Here is a 13,958-nt window from a genome sequence, read left to right on the forward strand (position 1 = left end):
TCCCATCTCTGTCCCACAGAGCACCTTTCATTAAAAAACACCCACAAAACCCCCTGCTGCTGGAATGCTGAATCTTCTCATTACCCATGTAAATATTCCATGTCCCTCTAGGCAATTATCATTGTTCCACAGCTCTAAGGATCACTCTGCACTGAGTTGTGAGGTGACAAGAACATGCTCATTTCTTCAATGTCCAAGCCATTCTGTAAGTCCAGATGAAAAACAGTACACTTAATATTAACTGGGAAAGATACTTATTTTTGTGGTATCAAGCAGTCCCAGTTTCTCACTAAGATAAATGCTCACTAAGAGAAATTCTCACTGAGATATGCTAAGATAAATGTATTATTTACACAGCATCCTCTGATGACCAATGTACTGTTGTCCTGCTTTCTCTGGTGAACCCTTCGTTGCAGATCTGTAGTGAATGTGCTACAAGAAAATCTGACACATTTCTGAATCTGTGTCATATAAATATTGTAACTCTCTAAGAACACCACGACTATATGTGTTTTCTATGGCAGCTAAAATACTTTACTCTGCTCTCACAGAAGAACTATCTGGTAAAGATCCAAATTTCAGACAAGTCTCTGGGCAAAGACCGTACTCACTCAAATTCATACCAACACACCTAACAGTGTCAGTTGTGACTATACACACCCAAGTATTTCTTTCAGACACAGCAAAAGTATGATTTTCAATCCTAAACAGATGCAGCCACGTATGGTGGTTTTGGGTTTTTTTTATTTAATTGCAGTAGTCGGTGTTTAACACGTAACTGCTCAGAACACTGTCTGGAGCCTGAAGGCAGCTGTGCTGAGACGGGACATTACACCAAGGCCACTGGAGTAAGGCAGGCAGCTCAAGGATCCCAGCACGGGGCTGGTTACTCAGCACCCACTCCTGCCCTGCAGCGACACCAACGCAGGCACGGCACACGCGCCTCCTCACCGCCCAGAACCCCGGGTCATCTCACAATAAACACACGGGTTGTCTCACAGGAAAATACTTCAATCACAGAAAAGACGTTTAGCGTTTTGGAAACTTCTGCACCAGAGGGTGGTATTTCTCCTTCCCACATTTTTTTTTCTCTAAAAAAATGGAACTTGTGGGATAACACGCTTAATACCAATACAGTAGATATCCACAATCGGGCTTGAGAAACAAGAATTTCTCCAGTATTCAAAAAGATATCAGCCATGATCAAGCTTAGAGTTACAGAGAGAGCTTTGTAGAGTTGAAAGACAAGCAGCCATCCCATTTCCCTATATTAAATAATCTCATTTCATCCCACTGAGAATCCCTGCACATAAACGTCATTTTTCATACACCAAATAGTTTTCTGCATCTGTTCTGAAACAACTGTTAGTAATGTAATTGTAAATCACACAGTTCCAGTAAATGCCAGAGGCGGGAAGCCAGATCCCTGCGAGCCCAGTTCCTGTAAACCCCAGAGTGTGCCCCTGGACAGGGTTGCTCGGGCCCAGACAGGAGCCTTAGGGCCACAGGGCCAGCACGGGGCCCTGCCCGACCTGCTGCAGCCGTGGGCAGTGCCCTGGCACTGTCCCACACCCCAGGGCAGGAGTGAGCCTGGCAAGCATTCAGTGGGGACCACGCACAGGCAGCCTGGGTGCTCCATAATGCAGCACAGAGAAACCAAATGGGACTGTACTGCCTGAAATACAACCTGTCAGCTCTGCTCAGCACTGGGCAGACCAAGGACTCCGAACACTGCAAGGGCTGGGAAAATCCTACCACTTACTCTGCAGGCATTTAAGACAGCATGTGGATTAAAACTGGCTAATTTAAAGAAAACACCACTTCATAAGAGGAGCACTCAGCTACGGAGTCTGTGACTTATTACAGTAGTACTTAATAAAATTTCATTTTAGTCTTTTTATAATCAAAAATAAATTCATAAAGGAATACAATAAGCATATCTATATTGAAAGAAAACTAATGCAAAATACTTAAGTCATGAAGCTGATCAGAAACAGATTGGCAGATCCAAGCACAATTCACTTTTCCTATGTGAAGCATCTTACACAAACAGTCATCTTAATCTTTTGGTCTGAAACAAGTTTCCAATGTTAGTATCTCATGTCCTCTCACCCAAGATACCATCCTGAATTAAAACAAGGTATCATTTACCACTGGGCAGAAATGCCTTCATCTGGTATCAGACACACATGCCTCTGGCATTTACTGGAACTGTGTGATTTACAATTACATTACTAACAAGTTTGTTGCCATTTTGCTTTGATGCAGGTTTAAACAATTTAAATATGTTAGAAGAAACAGTGATAAACTGAATTCTTCTGAACTCTGGTTATTGCATCACATGGTACCTTGTTTCTCTCCTCTGCCTTCTATTTTCTTGAGCCTGCGAGTTGTTACCGTGTGCTCTCTGCACACCACAGAAAAAAAATAGAGTTAATACCTGAATGTCTGCTCTCAAGAGTGCACTGTACCAGTGAGGAGGAAAAGGAAGAGAAGGGGTGCAGGGAGAGGCACCAGGCTCAGAGCTGAGGGCTGGAGTGGTCTGCACACACATCAGCACCTTCAGCGGAGTCCAGCAACGTTCAACACCTCTGCACAAACACCTTGTGCCCTGTGCCACCACCTTCAGCAAACCACCACATCACGCACAACTTTTCTAGCTACAGGAAAGAACCACTTCTGCTTTAAGCCAGAAAGAAAGAGATTACATATGGGGAAAAAAGCTTATATAAACAGATAAAATCGCTTTTTCCCAACTTTTCAACCAGATGTTCTGAAAATCACCATGTAAGTGCTGATGAGTCTTAGCAGCTCGTTTTGGAATCACATTATCTTAATTCACAGTAAAAATGCAGATGAGCTAAGCAGATTAAAACATGAGAACGAGCAACACTCCAGCCACCTGTGCGAATCATTTGTGTAATTACATTTTGTAATCACTCTTTTCTAGCGCACAGCGCTTAAAGACCTACTGCTGCAGGTTCAGGGAAATGCAACCTTCGCCCAACAAACTGCCAGCTGAAAACTCCTGACAGCATTCCACGAACCCCAAACTGGCAGCTGTCAAGAGGTGATTTTAAGACTGCAAGCACAGGACAGAATGCAATTTCACAGGTCATTCAAAGGCAGGCAAGTGCAGTAGAAGGTGAATTTTGCTTACTTTGGTTCGCCTATCTTGATACCGGGGTGTTGTGTGTAGGCATGGGAGTGTGTGCTGGGAGCAGATTTAAATGCCATGGGACAGATAGGACACTTGTAAAAGACTTCACAGTGACAGCCTTGAATGTGAGACTTGAGAGCCGCCACGTCCGAGTACACGACGTTGCAGTGCACGCAGCTGCGGAGAGAGCAGAGAGTCAGGGCTGGGCCCGGCCCACAGGGACAAACCACACCTGCAGAAACTCCCTCATTCTGTCCATTCAAACAGCCCAGCACGAATCAACATAACCACTGATTTGCAGATCACAAAGCAAGGGATAAGAAATTTCACACATCTTAATTTGAGAACCTAAGAGATGTGAGGTCAGAACATGTTTTTGTGTTATTACAGTAAAACAGGAAGAGGGGTTGACAGAGGAATATTCTATTGATTGCAGAAAGAGTGCTTAAATCCTCTGCACATTTGTAAAGAGATTTTACAAAATGAATTTTTATCACATGCAGTGGATTGTTTAAGGTGCACCACAGCAATTTAGAAATGACCACCAAACAGAAAACCAATAAGGAAAATATTTGCACCATTTCCCTTGTTTAGATTTAATGAAGACGTACTGGTAATGATTTTCTGTACATGTAATCAAATCAGCACTTGGATTTAAACTCGGGGAAACTAAACTGAATCTCTACAATCATATCAATACATCAGATTGGAATTCAGAAAATACTTTTCAAAAACATACTTCTGCTGTGTCGAATATTTGTGACCTTTCCGCATCTATTCTAAAATGAAACAATTAAAAAATTGAATTAATATTAGAACATAAGGATGTTTTTACACAACGGTCCCTTTTAGTGCCCTACATCTCCAGTAGTAAATGCTACCAAATCAGTCCAAGAACATACTGCAATCAGCAATTAAAAAATACCCTGTCAAATGAACCAATTTCGCACTGACCAGTACTTTGTACTAAGAGTTTTACAATTTAAACACAGAAGGCCTCTGCCCTTCCAGTACTTTGTCATCTGTTATGGCAGTATGATTGTTGTCAAATCAGTTTTTAGATGGTTTTAGTGTCCTGATGATAGCAATAAAGCAGGAAATACACATTGCATTCAAGGATCCCATTTTCCTCTTAAAATTTATCACCCTTGAATTTTATGAAGCATCATCCTTTCTTTTCTGGGCACTTAATTTACATTCTTAATAGTATTCCTCAAGTTTATACTCATCTAGTCTCTGCTTGCCAATGCATCCTCTCGAGTAGATTGTCCTGGTCTTTTGGGGGTCTGTTCAGATCTTCTCTGCTCGTGCAGAGCTGAGCCCTTCTCCCCAGCTGCACACAGTGTGATCCTCCCCATCCCACGGCTTGACTTTCTGCCCTAGTGCTGATCTAACTGATCCTCAGCATCCACCACTGTCTATTACAACACTTCTTAAGGCCCAAGCCTTCGCCTCGGGGACTGCTCTAACAGCTCGCTTGTTTTCACCTTGGCAGGATGCAGGTAAACTTTCAGGTTCAAGTTTTCCCCTGGTTTAGTCCAGACAACTGGCCTAAATCACTGGAATCAAGTGGAAGCCCGTGGCAGAGGCCCTTTGGAAAGGCAGGCCAGGGTGTGCTGCTCCTCAGGCAAACGCCCCACAGTGCTGAGGAGTCTGAGGAGGGAGACATTAACATTCCCAGATATTGCTTTTCTTTGCCTGGGTCACTTTGGTTTAGTCTCACCAGATCAAGAAATGCTGAACCAGTGTGACATGAGATGTTTATGAGACATCCTGGACAGTTTAGACTTAGTGAAGGATTTGTGAGCGTGCTGGTGTTACTGGGGCAGAGGAGTCCCTGGAGGCAATTGTGTGTACGAGCCCCAGAGACACAGGCCAGAGGGAAGGGTAGTGCAGTGCAGGGAGCAGAGGCAGGAAATGTAGGACAAGACAGTACTGCTTGGGAGAAAAGGGGAAAAGAGAATAACCCAAAGAAATGCAAAGAGCTTGGAGCTGTGTCAGGCCATGGATTCAAGCTGAAAACAGGCGCCTGATGCAGTAAAAGTGCTTTCTTCCCTTAGTGGAAGATTGCACAGCCACTCTGGAAAATGAACTGTGGCACCTTAAAGGGGAAAGGAGCTACCAGCTGTAAGATTTAAAATCCCCCTTTTCCAGTGAGACAGGATGAAATGGAAATGTTTTAGGAGTGCTGAGCAAAGCTCGGTGGTACAGGCGGCTCTTCTGATCACCTGCTGTGCTGCCTGCCATTCCCTGCAAGGAGAATTCTGAGATGAAATATTTTTTTCAAGTCTTTCAAAGTGTAACATCTATGAAATGCCTCTGCTCCCCATTTTCTCACTCAGTTGCCATTACAAGGAAATGTAAAAATAAAAGGGAAACTGAAGAGTAACAAAGGAGAACCAAAAGGCCAGGCTGTTTGAGTGAGAAAGGTAATTTGCACGTGATGTAAACCCATGGAATCTTGACTTCCCACAGAAATGAGAACAACCAGGCAGGTGCAGTATGCCCATCAACACCATGACAATACATTCTGGAAGTAAATACTGAAAATGACTGTTCTACCAGAGAGAACAATCTAGAATTCAATAATTTGAAAAAACTCAAAGTTTTTTTAAAAGCCTGAAATTAAGGCAATGCATCTGAATTCTCTAGACTTTATAAGAAGTGAGGTCCTGAATCTGTGTGACACTAGCTAATAGTCTGATTTAATCATATACAAAAGTGGATGCCCAAACAAAGCAGAATCCTAATGTATTTATTCCAAAATCTGTAACACTAACAATACTGTTGCCATGACAACCTTAAGCCCATGAAGCTGTATTCTCCAAACAGTACTTACAAAAATGGAAATCTACTTTTAAAAGCATAAACTGTACATAAATTGACAACAAAAGCAATCATTATACTGACCGAAACCCAACTCTTCGGGTATAATGCAGGCAGTTCTTAGTGACATGGGTCTGGAAGTGGACAGATCTGCAGATTGCTCCACATTCAGGGCACGTGTATGGAGATTTATGCTGATGAATTCTCTGGTGTGATGCAAAACTGCACTGGTTAGGAAGCAGCATCTGGCAGATATTGCATGTCTTCTAAACGATAAACCAGAATAGATGAGACAATAGGTTTGGTTGAGCTCTACGTACCGTCTGTGTCAAACACTGCAATACAGCAAATAAAGGTTAAACGGCATGGCTGGGACGGGCCCCAAGGAAGCAGCAAGCACCAACACAGGCCCTGCTGACAGAGCTGGCAGGTGCTGGCTGCCAGACCCACTGGTGTTCTGGGCCATCCTGACACCACAGAGCTCCTTCATTTCACCACTGACCACAGGAGATGCACGTGGGTTTACAGAAATATTACTCAAGTGCCTCCCAAGATTACCTTGATAGCACAAAGGGCCTACATACAACCCGAGAATCAAATTATTCTATTATTTCTTATGACTTGGGACTTGTGAATCTCACCAGTGACTTACAAAGAATTAAAATCAAACCCAAGACTCTTTCCTGACATGGGTATTTATAGGAATGTTCTCTGCAAGAGTCTGGCAGATGTACTGATGTGCACTCTCTGCAAGAATACAGACCAGAGCAAGAACTCCAGAGCTGCATTATAAATCATTTACTAACATATGCCTGAAGAAATCCCAAAATAAATGCTCTGTGAGCATGATGGCCTGGTGTGTTTGAACACAGTCTCCATCCAGAGGTCTCCAACAGCTACAGCTACAAGTGGGGGACTCACACCCCCAGGCTGACTAGAACTGGTTTGGGGTCTTCAGTTCAGCTTAAAGGCAAAATCCTGACTGGCCATGACTCTGCCACATTTACTGGGCTTCAGTATCATTCCCCAAATCCATCTTTGGCCACGTCTGTGTTAACAAGCTGCAATACAGTACTGGGGAATCCGCAGCATTATTTCATTATGTAAGAAAACAGCAAACCAGAACTTCTTATTCCAGCAACAAAAACGTCTGAGTGTTTCACAGTCCTTCCAAAGCCTCTGGCCTGCAGCACTAGCGAAGGGAACTGGGATGTGATGCCACAGAAGAGCTGTACAGCATTCCAGCCCCAGCTCAGTGACCTCTCTGAGCCTGCAGAAAGCCGCCTGCCAGACTCGTCTGCTGACCCAACATGCCAGTAATGCTCTTGGTTAAGGCCCCTGCTCTGCTATTTCGATGAGTACAGAAAATGTTTAATTGTAACTGATTACAGTAGAACAAGAAGCATCTACTGTGAAATTCTGACATTCAGCACATTTGCTTACCATTTTATTTTGGGCTTATGGTGGCATTAACTTCAGTTCTCTCATTCCAACCCACACCAAAATAAAACAGTTTGTGAAAATCATCACCTGCCTGCATTTAAAGTCAAAGTTTCAGAAAAAAAAAAAGGGTTAGAAGGAAAAATGGTGGAGGTGGAAAATAAAGATACACAAGAACGCTGAGCATGAAGGAAAATGAGCTATGTAGTTTCCATGGGAGCTATACACTCCTATCTGTAACCAGGATAAATATTAACACTCATTAGCCTAGATCTGCTACCTTCTTCTCCCTAGTAAGTAGATGGGGGTTTCATTTAGCCAGAAAATCTGTCAGCGAGTGGCCCCATTCCCTTTAACAAGAATATTAATGGAAATAAAACATTACAGAAAGGTAACAACTTTATAGGGAACATATTTTCATTGCTAGGGCTGTTCTACCATTGTTTATTTTAAATGAAACATTCTACCTTCATAACAGGAGTTTCAGGAGAACGACAACACTTACTTACTGCTTAGACTCATTGAAAACACATTTTCCTTTCAAGAGCATTTTTCTTTCAGGGGACATTTTCCTTTCAACAGCAATTAGATGGGCAAAAGCACCAGACAGAGGGAGAAAGGGAAGGGCAAAAGGTTTAGTTTACCTGTCCGTAAAGACAAGGGCCCCCCAAAAGTGAGTACATCACTTTATCTTCCTTCTTCTCTTTTTTTTTTTTTTTTCCATTTTAGCCTCATCCTCCCTATTCTCAGAATATCGCTCTGTCTCTCATCCACTTGCTTTATCTTGGGGCCTTCTTACTTGCTTGATTTTTCCAATACCAAGAACAACAGGGTTTTTGCAAGGACTACTGATCTTAGATGGGATGCTACCTAACAGATCTACTATGGGAAAGAATCCATCTGCCACCAACAAGCACCAGCAAAGCAGTCAGGTAAAAATCCAAAGTACTGAGTGTATTAAGTAACTTGAGCTGGTGCAGAATATACTTATGGTCAGCCATTAGATACTGTTTAGAACTGCAGCAAGGTGTAAGGATGGAACACATCCTGCTACCAAACTCAGGCAGGCACCCCTGTAGTACCTTCCAAAGAGTTCCCTGGAATGGCATTCCGCTGGGAATGCAGGCTCTCAGTCCAACTCTGCTAGCCAGTCAGGAAAGGGGCTGAGGCAGAGCCACAGCACCCACAGTCAAGGCTGTTCCACACGCAAATCTCTGTACATGCCTGCCTGCAGAGGTGGGAGCTGCTCCGTGGTACAGAACAGGTCCTAAGTGCAGCAAATAGATCCTGACAGGACCCTGCCTGTGCTCCTGTGACTACCTGCATTTCTTCCTAACTGCAGGACCTAAAGTCTATCCTGTACACTGCTGTGTGATTCCCAGGAATATTCCCAGGGCATTACTGTCTTGAGCACGCATGCAGGTTTTCAGCTTCCCCCATAGCAAGAAGCTGGATCACCAAGCTCAACTGAATGCTTTGAAACACAGCAGAATCCCTTTTAATTGGCACGCCCCAACAGAGATCCAACGGTATTGTTTAATTAACCACCCTGGCTCCTACAGGATTATAAAATACATCGCACACTGATTAACAGTAAGTTTTATTGAATGACGGATTTCTTTCAGGTTAGGCCACATACATTAGCAGAGAATTTTAAAATGGTTTGTAAGTTTAACTCATTAGCACTCGTAAGAGGAAAGGAAACCCAACTAACTAAACCAGTGGTCACACCACAGCAAGGAATGGTGCCAGTGAACAGGGCTTTGCACTTTTTAAGGAAGACCTGAGGCAAACAGCAGGCATTGCTGTCAGTAGTCAGTGTGCCATTTGTCACTGCCTGAGTCCCTGCAGGTGAGAGGAATGCCTCGCTCACTTAGGGGCTAGATGAGAACTCTCAAAGCTGAGGACCAATCAAGAACAAATCACTTAAAGCTACCGTTCAGGTTGAACAGACGGGCTGTTAATGAGGGTGCCAATTAAGTGGATTCCACAGGCTAGTCAAATTCCAAAGCACAGAAAGAATCATTAAAGTATTATTAGTAAAACCTATTATTACTTTCAGGATTAAAATGTTCAGCTGTAAGAAAGCTAATGCTAAATTTTAGCAAAAATATAGTGTCGATTTCAGACTTCAGGGCCTAAAAAGATTCTAAGAGAAGTCTTATTTAAAAAGTGTTGGCATTGACTATGTAAGTGCTTGCAAGACTTTTTGTGGTTTTCGTTTATCATTTTAATCACGGAGGTTCAGATAATTAACAGCTAAATGGAAGTAAAAACATATCCAAAGTCTCCTAGGCTTATAGATGAAACATTGGAATGTAAACATAGGATACTCTACTTGTCCACTCGTGTCTGCAGCCTGCTGGAAATGAGTTGCAAGGGATGTCTCATCTTGGAAAACTTCATTGCACTCCAAACACTTTAGACTATGCCTACAGAGTTTCGATGGATCTTCGTCTAGCGGCATAGCTGGAATGACAGGAGAGCTCGCCGGGGCTGAGATCACTGTCCCAGTTAAGCCAGACTGCATCTTTGTTACGGAGTGCGTGCCAGCTCCCACCGCGCTCTGGAGCAGGGATGCAGCAGTATTGCTGGAAGGAGATGCTATCATTTGATCTGCTGGGACTGGTTTTAGGATCAGGTGGGAACACTGCATCACAACGCCCTTCTCCTTGTGTCCACGAGCGTGTGACAGGAGACTGCATTTATTGTAGAAAACTAAATTCTTTGTGCAATGATTGCAAGTCACTTCAATTCGCACGCTCCTCCTGTCATAGTGCTGGGTCAGGCTCTTCTCGAGAGCAAACGAGTCACCGCACTCCAAACACTTGTAACCTCGTGTAGGTAGCGTGATTCCGGCATTGGCAGGGGGACTGAGGTTTGGGATGTAAACTGGTACGGGATTGACGCTGCTCAGCACCTTATTGAACGCTTCCACTACAGAACTCTGTAGGGATGACACCACCTGCACTCGAGACACTTTTTTCGAAGGCTGTGAGGCTGCTGCAGAAATTATTGCCTGCTTGATTTGCTGCTGGGGTTTTGTTAGCACTTGGCGCAGTTCAGAGGTGGTTTGAGCACCCTGAGGCAGAAGGTTAAGGTTGGCGAGATGGACCGTCTTTGGCACGAGTTTGGCACTGGCGAGGCTCGATGCCGGCACCACCACCGTCTGCTGCTGGATGGCGTTGGCAGCTTTGATGATGGCGCTGCTGGCGCTCTGCACAGACGCGGCAGAGATGACAGTGGCCTTCACTGTGGTGTTGTTAGCGAGCTTCAGGTTGATCACCTGGGAGCCCGCTGTCTTCACTGCGGACACGGGCAGGAAGGCAGTAGCCACGGGTTTGATAGTGACCTGTTTGGGGGCAAGCTCTGTAGATCCAACTGCATTGGTGACAACTGAGGACTGGAGAGGAGCTCTGGGAGGAGAGGAGAGAACAGCAGCAGAAGTTGGCGAGGACAGCAGAGATGTCATGGAAGTTACCATGGAAGCACTCTGCTCTGGCTTTTTACCAGAGTCCAAATCAACTTCTGGCAACACTCTAGTAACAGTTCTCTTGATCTCCCCAGAAGAAGTCTTGATGGTTTTTATACGAACCTTAGGAATTGCTGGTGTCGACCCTGCAGGGGAAGACGGAGACCCTTTGCTGCTGTTCTCACTCGATATGCTCCTGGGACTGTCAGGTGGTTTGACAGATGGCTTCTTGGCACCATCAATGAGGCTCTGAGACTCAGGTGACTTTTCAATAGCCCGGGGACTTTCACTTATGTCTTTTGGTAACGGAGAAGACTCTCCTGAGTTAGACTGTAAATCCTTACTGCTATCTGTAGCTGCCTTTTTAGCACTCAGGGCTGCAATTGCAGCAATGCAGGAAGAAAGCTTTGCTGATGACTTTGCTTTGGACTGGGAAATGCTGGCAAGATTTGTGTCACTTTTTTCAGTACTCAGTTTTCCATCAAGTACTCTGTTTTCAATAAGCTTGTCAGAATTGTCTTTTAGCAATTTGTCCTCTGTTTTTCGAGCTTTAAAAGGCTCAAAGACGCTTAAATTTACAGAGTTTGTCTCCGTCTCTCGTTTAGCAACTTTATTTTTATCTATACTACTTGAAACCGGGATTCCAGGTTTAATCAAGTTCTCCCCTCCAAGTGCCTTTAGTTTGTCATATTCCTGCTGAGATAGAGATCCTGCCAAGACGTTTGCTCTGAAATTTGCACGCATGTCCTCTTTATCTGGGGGGTCATCCACCTCAATCCTTTCATCATCATCAAATTCTTCAGCACTCGATATTGGGCTGAACTGGTTGAAAGCTGAATCCTTCAGCGTAGTCTCAGAAGCTGACCCATCATCTTTAAGTGACTTCCCTTCCTCTTTACTGTAGCTCTCAAGAGCTGATGATGTTAGAAAGCCATTGTGCAAGCCATTGCCTGTGGAATGGTGGCCATCCTTGTCCACGCCTTCGGAGGAATCGATGGTACGCACGTTTTTCACAATGACGCTCACGCCAACATCAGATGATGACGGGGCATGAGAATCTTCCTCGGGGTGAGCGTTTTGTTTTATGTGGCTGTCGTGGTCATCATGTCCAGATTCAATAGCTGCTTTGGGATCAACCATGTCTGGTATGTCAAAGGCTGCAAGAAGATCATCGAAATCTGGGGTCTTCATATCCCCCATGGTCACGTATTTGATTGGAAGCAAATCTGTAAAATAAGCAGATGGTCATTACTTTAAGCTCTAGTCTTACACCAAGAGCTATAGTAATTCATCAACTCCACACACAGTAACCTGGCCATTTCATTCTGGGCCCAAATTTCAGTGACTTTCTTCCTGTCCCCTCTCCTACACTCCCTCCTATCCTGGCCAACATACACTGTGATTACAGCAAGATACCTGGATGTTCATGAAAATAAGGGGAGGAGGCACTTGCAATTTCTCCTGTCTTGATTTTCCTTAACATTTGCACTATCAACCTGATGAGTCTTCTTGATAATGGTAACAATCTGTAACACTCAGGTATCAATCAATTCATCAGCATTGGCTACCTGGAAGTCATTATGAACTTTAAGAAGGCAGAGGAGGAAAATTTTTCCAGGATACTGAAATACACACAGACATTTCAGGCAACACCTTCACAGAAATACAGAAGGGTTCTGAAATTTGTTGACATGGTTCACTTAATAGTTTTGTGGCTTTGTCTAACTTATTAAGTCCTAAACGCAAAAATAAACACATACATAATATCAAAATTACAAAGCAAGTTTCTATAAGAATTAAATGGAAGAGATTCCAGAGACCAGAGCATATAAAATCCATGTAAATCCACACAAAGCCTTGATGCAGTTACTCTTGATCTGAGGTACTAATTATTTGCATTCTGGTTGTGCATCTGTCATACGTGTCTTTCTGCAGTTGTTGTAAATACTCAAAAAGAACTAGAAAGTCACCCTAGTCTGAAACCTCCTCTAATTACATATCCTGGAGTTTAATTAACATTTATCAATAGCAATGAATCAAGGCCCGCTTACCCACTATTTCCTCCAAGTATGTTTAAGATCAGAACTGCCCAGCGGAGGAGACCCATCTGTCCTTTCCTGAGGAACTCCTTCAGTTGGGCTCATTCCAAACCAGGAAAGTATCTCCAAAGAATTCCAGGCTCTCCTGAGCTGAACTCCCAAATGCCCCCCACTGCACAGAGCTGCAGGGCTCTGCAGGAGGGACCCCCGGGCTCTGACAGAGCTGCAACCAACACAAAGGGCTTCTGCTCCCTGGGGGACCCAAAATTACTGCTGCCCTTAGCAAGAGCTCCTCTCGTTCTTCAAAATGTAAAGCAATCCAAGTTAAACAAAAAGGGACAGAGGACACGGCCAGTCATGACAGGCAAAGAGGTGAAGTTCTAACCTGGCCGCTTTATTCATCTCTTCCTCACTGCTCTAGTGCACCCATCTTAAGGTTCAGGATTTAAACCACAGCTGCCAGGACTCTGCAGCCACATTCCTCCCTATTTTTTTCTCCTCTCTCCAAAAACCTTTCAGTAACTCCTTCTTTTAAGGAGATAACTCTGCCTTTTATTCAAGATCAAAATCAACTGACACCTTGGCTGCCAGACAGGCTGTCAGCCTATTCCTTCTCTGGGCCAACATGATGCCTGTAAGTACTTCAGAACAGGAAATGAAGCAAGCTCCTGGTTCCCCAGGAAATCAGGATTTTCCAGAAACTGGAATTTCTTTGAGAAGGGCTCTGAGAATGCTTGAAAAAAGTTAAACAGAAAACCAGTTTCTTTAAAAATTGAAGCATTACTTTGCTTACTTATTATTCAGTGATAAAAGTAACAAGGAAAAAAAATCTGCATATGGAATTCCAATAGGAATTACACAGCTAGGGAGTCATGGAGCAGTGAGGTGAAATGCTTCTGGGTTCTGCTTTTTTGATGGTGGCTGAGAGGACTTCTGGGAAGACACCACCAAGTCTTACAAACTTAAGATAACGGATCTGAATGTACCTTTCTCCATGACTTCCAAGAATCTCATAGGTTTT

General features: G+C 43.8%; 1 protein-coding gene across 1 annotated transcript in view; it reads right to left on the reverse strand.

The window, feature by feature from the left end:
- Positions 1-13,958, reverse strand: part of ZNF532 (zinc finger protein 532) — a 29,349-nt gene that overhangs the window by 7,927 nt on the left and 7,464 nt on the right. Inside the window, 3 exon segments of the mRNA XM_032675513.1 lie at positions 3,161-3,337; positions 6,071-6,252; positions 9,765-12,124. Of these exon segments, the coding sequence (XP_032531404.1) occupies positions 3,161-3,337; positions 6,071-6,252; positions 9,765-12,124 (2,719 nt within the window).

Source organism: Chiroxiphia lanceolata, chromosome Z (assembly GCF_009829145.1).
Source record: "Chiroxiphia lanceolata isolate bChiLan1 chromosome Z, bChiLan1.pri, whole genome shotgun sequence".
NCBI classification, from domain to species: Eukaryota; Metazoa; Chordata; class Aves; order Passeriformes; family Pipridae; genus Chiroxiphia; species Chiroxiphia lanceolata.